This window comes from Salvelinus alpinus, chromosome 7 (assembly GCF_045679555.1).
Source record: "Salvelinus alpinus chromosome 7, SLU_Salpinus.1, whole genome shotgun sequence".
Classification (NCBI taxonomy): domain Eukaryota; kingdom Metazoa; phylum Chordata; class Actinopteri; order Salmoniformes; family Salmonidae; genus Salvelinus; species Salvelinus alpinus.
In genome coordinates, this window is record NC_092092.1 from 33,474,923 (window position 1) to 33,486,464 (window position 11,542).

General features: G+C 50.8%; 1 protein-coding gene across 1 annotated transcript; it reads right to left on the reverse strand.

Moving 5' to 3' along the window:
* Positions 1-7,465: 7,465 nt before the first annotated feature.
* LOC139580840 (uncharacterized) lies at positions 7,466-10,688 on the reverse strand. The gene is made up of 2 exons (XM_071409903.1): positions 9,572-10,688; positions 7,466-8,893 (listed from the first exon to the last, which is right to left on the reverse strand). The coding sequence occupies exons 1-2, from the start codon at positions 9,607-9,609 to the stop codon at positions 7,801-7,803; spliced, it is 1,131 nt and encodes a 376-aa protein (XP_071266004.1). The 5' UTR covers positions 9,610-10,688; the 3' UTR covers positions 7,466-7,800.
* Positions 10,689-11,542: the final 854 nt, after the last annotated feature.

Sequence of the window (11,542 nt, forward strand, 5' to 3'; positions counted from 1 at the left end):
CATGAGCGATGGCCGAGCGTCATAGACAAGACACAATAGATGGTATAAGATACAGTATATATATATGAAATGAGTAATGTAAGATATGTAAACATTCTTAAAGTGACATTGTTTAAAGTGACTAGTGAGTCTCTATGTAGGCAGCAGCCTCTCTGAGTTAGTGATTGCTATTTAGCAGTTTGATGGCCTTAAGATAGAAGCTGTTCTTCAGTCTCGGTCCCAGCTTTGATGCACCTGTATTGACCTCGCCTTCTGGATGGTAGCGGGGTGAACAGGTAGTGGCTGAGGGTGGTTGTTGTCCTTGATGATCTTTTTGGCCCTCCTGTGACATCGGGTGCTGTAGGTGTCCTGGAGGGCTGGTAGTTTGCCCCCGGTGATGCGTTGTGCACCACCCTCTGAAGAGCCTTGCGGTTAAGGAGTTGGCGTACCAGGTGGTGATAAAGCCCGACAGGATGCTCTCGATTGTGCATCCGTAAAAGTTTGTCAGGGTTTTGGGTGACAAGCCAAATTTCTTCAGCCTCCTGAAGTTGAAGAGGCACTGTTGCACCTTCTTCACCACAATGTTTGTGTGTGTGGACCATTTCAGTTTGTCTGTGATGTGTACACCGAGGAACTTAATACTTTCCAGCTTCTCCACTACTTTCACTAGGATATGGATAGGGGTGTGCTTCCTCTGCTGTTTCTTGAAGTCCATGATCATCTCCTTTGTTTTGTTGACGATGGGATGCCCTCACCTCCTCCCTGTAGGCCGTCTTGTCGTTGTTTGTAACCAGTCTCACTACTGTTGTGTCATCTGCAAACTTGATGATTGAGTTGGAGGCATGCATGGCAACACAGTCATGGGTGAACAGGGAGTATAGGAGGGGGCTGAGCACGCACCTTGTGGGGCCCCAGTGTTGAGGGTCAGCGAAGTGGGGATGTTGTTTCCTACCTTCACCACCTGGGGGCGGCCCGTCAGAAAGTCCAGGACCCAATTGCACAGGGTGGAGTTGAGACCCAGGGCCTCCAGCTTGATTATGAGCTTGGAGGGTACTATGGTGTTGAATGCTGAGCTGTAGTCAATGAACAGCATTCTTCCATAGGTATTCCTCTTGTCCAGATGGGATAGGGCAGTGTGCAGTGGAATGGCGATTGCATCGTCTGTGGACCTGTTAGGGCGGTATGCAAACTGGAGTGGGTCTAGGGTGGCAGGTAAGGTGGAGGTGCTATGATCCTTGACTAGTCTCTCAAAGCACTTCATGATGACAGAAGTGAGTGCTACAGGACAGTAGTCATTTAGTCCAGTTATCTTTGCCTTCTTGGGTACAGGAACAATGGTGGCCATCTTGAAGCATGTGGGGACAGCAGACTGGGATAGGGAGCGATTGAATATGTCCGTAAACACACCAGCCAGCTGGTCTGTGCACACTCTGAGGACGTGGCTAGGGATGCCGTCTGGTCCAACATCCTTGTGAGGGTTAACATGTTTAAATGTCTTACTCACGTCGGCCACGGAAAAGGAGAGGGGGGGCCCGCAGTCCTTGCTAGCAGGCCGTGTCGGTGGCACTGCATTATCCTCAAAGCGGGCAAAGAAGGTGTTTAGTTTGTCTGGAAGCAATACATCGGTGTCCATGACGTGGCTGGTTTTCTGTTTGTAGTCCGTAATTGCTTGTAGACCCTGCCATATGTCTCGTGTCTGAACCTTTTAATTGCGACTCCACTTTGTCCCTATACCGACATTTTGCTTGTTTGATTGCCTTGCGGAAGGAATAAGTTCACTGTTTATATACAGACACATACCTGGTCCTCTTTCCATGGTTAAATGCGGTGGTTTGCACTTTCAGTTTTGTGCGAAGGCCGCCATCCATCCATGGTTTTTTGTTAGGTAGGTTTTTATAGTCACAGTGTGTACAACATCTCCAATGCACTTTCTTATAAACTCACTCACAGAGTCAGCGTATAGATCAATGTTATTCTCCAAGACTTCCCGGAACATTTCCCAGTCCGTGTGATCAAAAGAATCTTGAAGCGTGGATTCCGATTGATCAGACCAGCGTTGAATGGTTCTAGTCATGTGTATATCCTGTTTGAGTTTCTGCCTATAAGACAGTAGGTGCCAGATGGAGTTGTGGTTGGATTTGCCCGAAGGGAGGGCAAGGGAGGGTCTTTATGCATCGCGGAAGTTAGAGTAGCAATGGTCCAGTGTATTGCTGCAATCAATATGCTGATAGATTTTAGGTAGCCTTGTTCTCAATTCCGCTTTGTTCAAATCCCCAGTTTCAATAAATGCCACCTCAGGATATATGGTTTCCAGTTTACATAGAGTCCAGTGATGTTCATTGAGGGCCATCGTGGTATCTGCTTGAGGGGGTATATACACAGCTGTGACGATAACTAATGAGAAGTCCTTTGGGAGATAATATGGTTGGCATTTGAATGTAAGGAATTCTAGGTCAGATGAGCAGAAGGACTTGGCGTCCTATATGTTTTTATGATTCCACCATGAGTAGTTAATCATGAAGCATACACCCCTGCCCTTCTTCTTCCCAGAGAGATGTTTATTTCTGTCGGTGCAACGCATGAAGAATCCCAGTGGCTGTACCGACTCCGACAACATATCCCGAGAGAGCCATGTTTCGGTGAAACAGAGAATGTTACAATCTCTGATGTCTCTCTGGAAGGCAACCCTTGCCCTAATTACATCCACCTTGTTGTCTAGAGACTGGACATTGGCGAGTAGTATACTCGGAAGCGGTGGGTGGTCTGCACTCCTTCGAAGCCAGACCAGGAGGGCGCTTCAACTACTTCTTCTGCGGCGACGTTGTTTTGGGTCGGCCTCTGGGATTAGATCCAATGTCCTGGGTGGTGGTCCGATCAGAGGATCCGCTTCGGGAAGTCGTATTCCTGGTCGTCATGTTGGTAAGTTGATTTCGCTCTTATATCCGATAGTTCTTCCTGGCTCTATGTAATAACACTTAAGATTTTCTGGGCTAACAATGTAATAAATAATACATGAAAAATAAAATACTGCGTAGTTTCCTAAGGACTCGAACCGAGGCGACCATCTCTGTCGGCGCCATCTTGCTAATGGCCAAGTTGACAGTCATTTTCCATTTATCCTCTCTCTCTTGCTCTCTCTCTCTCTCTCTCTCTCACTGTCTCTCACTGTCTCTCTCTCTCTCTCTCTCATACACACACACCAGAGAGAGAGAGAGACACAGACTCAGCATGCCTCCCCTTTGTATCACGCCGAAACAGGCTTTTATTTGTCATCCTGTCAGTGTGTTTGGGGAAGGATGGTTTCAGTGGACCCCCCAGCAGCCTATCTTAGGGCTCTCACAGAGAAGATTGGTGTAACAGTCCTGACCTGTTTTATGTTGTTTTTATGTGTTTTTGGTCAGGGCATGTGTTTTGGGTGGGCAGTCTATGTTATTCGTTTCTATGTTGGTTTTGGTTTGCCTGGTATGGCTCTTGATTAGAGGCAGGTGGTTTGCGTTTTCCTCTAATCAAGAGTCATATTTAGGTAGGGCATTCTCACTGTTTGTTTGTGGGTGATTGTCTCCTGTGTCCGTATGTCTGTTCGTACCACATGGGACTGTAGCGTTTGTTTGTTTCGTTTCGATGTCGTCTGTTTTCCTGTACGTAAGTTTATGTTTAGTTATGTAAGTTTATGTTCAGGTTGCGTCAACGTCGTTTTGTTATTTTGTAAGTTTTGTAAAGTGTTTGTTTTCGTGTCATCAGTTTTCGTATTAAAAATAAAGATGGCATATTTCCCTGACTCCGCATTTTGGTCCGAAGATCCTTCTCTCCTCACCTCATCTGAGGATGAGGAAAGCGACAAACGATACAGAATCACCCACCAACAAAATGTGACCAAGCGGTATGGGAATGCTCGACGGAGCAACAAGGACTTTTGGACTTGGGAGGAGATCCTGTCTGGTAGAGGACCCTGGGCGCAAACTGGAGAATATCGCTGCTCTCGTGAGAAGAGTGAGGCAGCCACAGCCCAGGAGCGGTGGTTTAAGGAGGCAGCTAGGAGACGTGGATGGAAGCCGGAGAATCAAGCTCGAAACCGGAATTATGAGGGGACACGTCTTGCACGGAAGCCCGAAAAGCCCGTGAGTAACTCCCAAAAATTTCTTGGGGGGGGGCTAAAGGGTAGTGGGCCAAGGGCAGGTAGGAGACCTGCGCCCACTTCCCAGGCTTACCGTGGAGAGCGGGAGTACGGGCAGGCGCCGTGTTACGCAGTAGAGCGCACGGTGTCTCCTGTACGAGTGCATAGCCCAGTGCGGGTTATTCCACCTCCCCGCACTGGTAGGGCTAGATTGAGTATTGAGCCAGGTGTCATGAGGCCGGCTCAACGCGTCTGGTCTCCAGTGCGTCTCCTCGGGCCGGCATACATGGCACCTGCCTTACGCATGGTTTCCCCGGTTCGCCTACATAGCCCGGTGCGGGTTATTCCACCTCCCCGCACTGGTCGGGCAACCGGGAGTATTCAACCAGGTAAGGTTGGGCAAGCTCAATGCTCAAGAGTGCCAGTACGCCTCCACGGTCCGGTATTTCCGGCACCACCTCCCCGCCCCAGCCTAGTACCTACAGTGTCTACACTACGCACTAGGCTACCAGTGCGTATCCTGAGCCCTGTTCCTCCTCCACGCACTCTCCCTGTAGTGCGTGTATCTAGCCCGGTGCCTCCAGTTCCGGCCCCACGCACTAAGCTACCAGTGCGTCTCCAGAGCCCTGTACACACTGTTTCTTCTCCCCCTACTAATCCTGATGTGCTTGCCCTCAGCCCGGTGTCACCAGTGCCGGTACCTCGCACCAGGTATAGAGTGGGCTTTGAGAGTCCAGTGTGCCCTGTCCCTGCTCCCCGCACTAGTAGGGAGGTGCTTATCATTAGCACGGTGCCTCCAGTTCCGGCACCACGCACCAGGTCTACAGTGCGCCGTATCCGGCTAGAGCCATCCGTCTCACCAGCGCCATCTGAGCCATCCGTCTCCCCAGCGCCATCTGAGCCATCCGTCTCCCCAGCGCCATCTGAGCCATCCGTCTCCCCAGCGCCATCTGAGCCATCCGTCTCCCCAGCGCCATCTGAGCCATCCGTCTCCCCAGCGCCATCTGAGCCATCCGTCTCCCCAGCGCCATCTGAGCCATCCGTCTGCCAGGAGCCTGCAAAGCCGCCCGTCTGCCATGAGCCTGCAAAGCCGCCCGTCTGCCATGAGCCTACAGAGCCATCCGCCAGACAGGAGCCGCTAGAGCCGTCAGCCAGACAGGAGCCGCTAGAGCCGCCCGCCAGACTGGATCTGCCAGAGCCGCCAACCAGACAGGATCTGCCAGAGCCGCCAACCAGACAGGATCTGCCAGAGCCGCCAACCAGACAGGATCTGCCAGAGCCGCCAACCAGACAGGATCTGCCAGAGCCGCCAACCAGACAGGATCTGCCAGAGCCGCCAACCAGACAGGATCTGCCAGAGCCACCAGAGAGCCATGAGCAGCCAGAGCCGTCAGAGAGCCATGAGCAGCCAGAGCCGTCAGAGAGCCATGAGCAGCCAGAGCCGTCAGTGAGCCATGAGCAGCCAGAGCCGTCAGTGAGCCATGAGCAGCCAGAGCCGTCAGAGCGCCATGAGCGTCGAGAGCCGTCAGCCTGCCATGAGCGTCGAGAGCCGTCAGCCTGCCATGAGCGTCGAGAGCCGTCAGCCTGCCATGAGCGTCGAGAGCCGTCAGCCTGCCATGAGCGTAGAGAGCCGTCAGTCTGCCATGAGCGTCGAGAGCCGTCAGCCTGCATGGACCTGCCAGAGCCGTCCAAACAGGACCTGCCAGAGTCCTTCAGCCGGGATCTGCCCCTTGTCCCGGTGTTGCCCCTTGTCCCGGTGCTGCCCCTTGTCCCGGTGCTGCCCCTTGTCCCGGTGTTGCCCCTTGTCCCGGTGCTGCCCCTTGTCCCGGTGCTGCCCCTTATTCCGGTGCTGGTCCTTATCCTGGTGCTGCCCCTTGTCCCGGTGCTGCCCCTTGTCCCGGTGCTACCCCTTGTCCCGGTGCTGCCCCTTGTCCCGGTGCTAGCTGTTTATTTAGGGGAAGGTAGTGTTAAGGTGGTCATTAGAAGGGGTAGACAGAAGAGGGGAGTGACTATGGTGGTATGGGGACAGCGTCCTGAGCCGGAACCACCACCGTGGTCAACTGCCCACCCGGACCCTCCCCTGGACTTTGTGCTTGTGCGCCCGGCGTGCGCATCTTGAGGGGGGGGTACTGTAACAGTCCTGACCTGTTTTATGTTGTTTTTATGTGTTTTTGGTCAGGGCATGTGTTTTGGGTGGGCAGTCTATGTTATTCGTTTCTATGTTGGTTTTGGTTTGCCTGGTATGGCTCTTGATTAGAGGCAGGTGGTTTGCGTTTTCCTCTAATCAAGAGTCATATTTAGGTAGGGCATTCTCACTGTTTGTTTGTGGGTGATTGTCTCCTGTGTCCGTATGTCTGTTCGTACCACATGGGACTGTAGCGTTTGTTTGTTTCGTTTCGATGTCGTCTGTTTTCCTGTACGTAAGTTTATGTTTAGTTATGTAAGTTTATGTTCAGGTTGCGTCAACGTCGTTTTGTTATTTTGTAAGTTTTGTAAAGTGTTTGTTTTCGTGTCATCAGTTTTCGTATTAAAAATAAAGATGGCATATTTCCCTGACTCCGCATTTTGGTCCGAAGATCCTTCTCTCCTCACCTCATCTGAGGATGAGGAAAGCGACTGCCGTTACAATTGGCAGTGGTAAAACTCCAAAACAGCCTATAACAGGAAATACACACGATGATTGGCCAGCCTGCTGTGGATCCACATTCACATCCATAGTTTCTGTGTGTTATTCTGATTCATAACTAAATAAAGTAGCATTCCATTATAGAATGAAAAAGCTGTATGTTTCTCAAGGGAAGTTTCTGCAAGGCAACTTTCTCCAAGAGAATATGACATTCACTATAGGAACCCACCCTACTTCGCATAATACATTACTCTATTTACTGTACCTAAAAGCAATAAATATATATAAAAATGACAAGCATATAAGTGGAACTCTTGTATGTTTAGAATATAAGGATATCAAACAATGTTATTCTCAAACTTTCTTTACAGCGTGCATTGGAAGATGTACTGTTTCCTATTTCCATAAATTATATTGCAGGAGATAATAACACAATTGTGTAGATCAGCGCCACGTAGGTAGGGACATTCAGAAACTATGTCCAACTCCACATCCACAGTAACAGCAATATCAGAACCCACAGAGCCATTACAGAATATGCCAGGTAGGGGAAAGCCTTCCATGCTGGGTGGAACTCACTTCCAATGTCACCCCAGCCGTGTAGTAAGATACATTAAAACACCCAGGAACTAATGTGATGAAATCCGGCAGTGTATTTGTCTGAGGAACATCTTCTTTTGCGCACAAGTGTCATTGGGATTTATGTAAGCCTGCGTAGTGTAGCCGTTTGAAGACACGGGGCGCTTTAGTCAATCCAGATAGCGTGTGGTGTTGATTTAAAACCTAATTGTCAGAGCTGCTAGGAGTACTGGGTGGAGGAGTCAAGCGCAGAGAGCAGGTATTCAAGAACGTGGATTTTATTTCCTGTAGACAGGGAAAACCGATCATGCCCAAACACACGGGCGCATGTAAATACCAGTCCAAACACACACTGACTAAACTGTCCGGAAAATATAGAATCCACTTAAAATCCAACACCAAATAACAGAGAACATAGAATGCCCACCCAAACTCACGTCCTGACCAACTAACACACAAAACTAAACAGAAAACAGGTCAGGAACGTGACATAACCCCCCCCTCAAGATGCGTACTCCGAACGCATCACCAAAAAGTCCAGGGGAGGGTCTGGGTGGGCATCTGACCACGGTGGTGGCTTAGGCTCCGGGCGTGGTTCCCACCCCACCATAATCAATCCCCGCTTCCTTAGCCTCCCCACAATGACCACCCTCCAAATAACCCCACCTAAATTTAGGGGCAACACCAGAATCAAGGACAGCTCTGGGACAAGGTAGCTCAGGACATAGGGATAGCTCAGGACAGAGGGATAGCTTAGGAGAGAGAGGTAGCTCAGGATAAAGAGGTAGCTCAGGATAGAGGGGCAACTCCGGACTGAAGGGCAGCTCCGGACAGAGAGACAGCTCTGGACTGAGGGGCAGTTCTGGGTATATAGCCGTTTCTGGCTGAAGGGCAGCTCATGGCTGACTGACGGCTCTGGACGCTCATGGCAGGCTGACGGCTCTGGACGCTCATGGCAGGCTGAAGGCTCTGGACGCTCATGGCTGGCTGACGGCTCTGGACGCTCATGGCAGGCTGACGGCTCTTGACGCTCATGGCTGGCTGACGGCTCTGGCAGATCCTGTCTGGTTGGCGGCTCTGGCAGATCCTGTCTGGTTGGCGGCTCTGGCAGATCCTGTCTGGTTGGCGGCTCTGGCAGATCCTGTCTGGTTGGCGGCTCTGGCAGATCCTGTCTGGCGGGCGGCTCTAGCGGCTCCTGTCTGGCGGGCGGCTCTAGCGGCTCCTGTCTGGCGGGCGGCTCTGTAGGCTCATGGCAGACGGGCGGCTTTGCAGGCTCATGGCAGACGGGCGGCTTTGCAGGCTCATTGCAGACGGATGGCTCAGACGGCGCTGGGGAGACGGATGGCTCAGATGGCGCTGGTGAGACGGATGGCTCAGATGGCGCTGGTGAGACGGATGGCTCAGATGGCGCTGGGGAGACGGATGGCTCTGGCCGGATAATGCGCACTGTAGACCTGGTGCGTGGTGCCGGAACTGGAGGCACCGGGCTAAGGACACGCACCTTCATACTAGTGCGGGGAGCAGGGACAGGGCACACTGTATTCTCAAAGCCCACTCTATAACTGATGCGTGGTACCGGCACTGGTGACACCGGGCTGAGGACAAGCACATCAGGATTAGTAGGGGGAGAAGATACAGTGTGTACAGGGCTCTGGAGACGCACTGGTAGCTTAGTGCGTGGGGCCGGAACTGGAGGCACCGAACTGGATACACGCACTACAGAGAGAGTGCATGGAGGAGGAACTGGGCTCAGGAGACGCACTGGTAGCCTAGTGCGTAGTGTAGGCACTGTAGGTACTAGGCTGGGGCGGGGAGGTGGCGCCGGAAATACCGGACCGTGGAGGCGTACTGGCACTCTTGAGCATTGAGCCTGCCCAACCTTACCTGGTTGAATACTCCCGGTTGCCCGACCAGTGCGGGGAGGTGGAATAACCCGCACCGGGCTATGTAGGCGAACCGGGGAAACCATGCGTAAGGCAGGTGCCATGTATGCCGGCCCGAGGAGACGCACTGGAGACCAGACGCGTTGAGCCGGCCTCATGACACCTGGCTCAATACCCAATCTAGCCCTCCCAGTGCGGGGAGGTGGAATAACCCGCACTGGGCTATGCACTCGTACAGGAGACACCGTGCGCTCTACTGCGTAACACGGCGCCTGCCCGTACTCCCGCTCTCCACGGTAAGCCTGGGAAGTGGGCGCAGGTCTCCTACCTGCCCTTGGCCCACTACCTTCTAGCCCCCCCCCCCCCAAGAAATTTTTGGGAATTACTTACGGGCTTTTTGGGCTTCCGTGCCAGACGCGTTCCCTCATAGCTCCGGTTCCTCTCTCCGGTAGCCTCTGCTCTTCTCAGTGCCTCCAGCTGTTCCCATGGGAGGCGATCCCTACCAGCCAGGATCTCCTCCCAAGTGTAGCAACCCTTTCCGTCCAATATATCGTCCCATGTCCATTGCTCCTTCTTTTCCTGTCCCTTACTCCGTTGACTCCGCTGCTTGGCTCTGGTATGGTGGTGGGTGATTCTGTAACGGCGGTCCTCCTCCTCTTCATCCGAAGAGGAGGAGCAGGGATTGAACCAAGGTGCAGCGCGTTGAAATGACATGAATGATTTATTAAATAAACAAAACGAACAAACACGAAAACGAACTATACTTGAAAATGATACAAAATAACAAAACGAAAGTAGACAGACCTGAACAACGAACTTACATACAACGTGAAGAACGAAATGAACAGGAACAGACTACATGAAATGAACAAACCGTAAACAGTCCCGTATGGTGCAAACATCGACACAGACACAGGAGACAACCACCCACAACCAAACACTGTGAACAGCCTACCTAAATATGACTCTCAATTAGAGGAACGCCAAACACCTGCCTCCAATTGAGAGCCATACCAGGCAACCCTAAACCAACATAGAAACAGATAACATAGAATGCCCACCCAAACTCACGTCCTGACCAACTAACACACAAAACTAAACAGAAAACAGGTCAGGAACGTGACACTAATGTATGAATGGGGAGCGGTGATGGACTGAACATCCTTTTTCACAGAATGGGTAAGCCAAGGGTAACATTGTGATCCCAGTGGTCTAGTAGGCTAAGTCATTCTTGCAGTAATATAATGAAGGCTCTACCTGTGAATGAGATAGGAAGGGACAGCCAAGGAAGGGAGAGCAGTGGTAGCATTAAAAACATAGTGTAAGTTTAGTTAGCAGGGGGTTGCAGTATATTAACAAAAGATTGGGTCAGGTCCATCCGGAGAGCAAAGACGACATCATCTGGTCTTTTCATCAAGTCGAGGAAGGAGGAAGAAGTTCATTAGCTACACAGTGGAAGGGAGGAAGTGGAAATAGCAGGGGGTTGCAGTATATAACAAAAGACTGGATCAGGATAGTGGAGATGGCATCAGCTACTCTTTTCTCCAAAAGGGAAAAGATGGAGAAAGAGGGGGATGATGGAGAGCTGCAAAGAGAAGCATCACTCAAGACTGTATAAACAATGCAGGAAGTAGCTGTAGCTGTAGCAGGAAGAAAACAGAGAACAGCTTACATTACAGAAGATGTACGGGTCATGCTTGGGTTTGTAAAGGCCAACAGAAAAATTGATGTGTGCTCTTTGAAGACAAGGGTACTTGAGCAAGAAGAGTACACCTGGAAATGATGGAGGAGTTTCTTGGAAGCGCTAGTAGCACAAATAGCAGTGTGTACTGGCTATTTCATTGAGGTGTTCCTATTATTTCTGCAGTATCATCGGGTGCTGAAAAGAGGAGCATGGTTCATGACTGTTTGTGATTTTCAAGATCCTTTGTTTGGCTTGGAGCAGTTCTCGCCCACTCCCCCCTTTTATCTCAAGGGGCTTCTGGCAGAGAAAATATCACTCACAATACAGTGCAATGACTCATCCGCGAGAGCTATTGGAGCTATTGGATTGCACAGCAACAGATGAACTGAAAAACAGAACATTTACATTAATGTCTTTATGAAGACCAGAAATCTTTACAGAGCATTTAAAGGTGGTGGTGAAGACAGTGTAGCCATGGATCCAGTCCAGTATATCATGATAGAGAATCAGCAGAATGAAATGGAAGACAGTGAAGGAAATTATGGGGTAATTTTCTGCAGCAGGGATAAAAATTTGAATTCTAAGAGCCATCAATTGCCATGGATTTTCATTTTTTCTTTCCTTTCTCCGGGTGCATATTGGAGTTCAAGGCCTGAACGAGGACAAAGGGAGGATTG

Bases quoted from the DNA above. Each gene is read 5' to 3' on its own strand.
- LOC139580840 (XM_071409903.1), bottom strand. From the start codon at position 9,609: ATGAGGGAACGCGTCTGGCACGGAAGCCCAAAAAGCCC. The intron at 8,894-9,571 runs GTAAGTAATTCC...GCTTGTCCTCAG, and splicing joins CACGGAAGCCCAAAAAGCCC to CCCGGTGTCACCAGTGCCGG.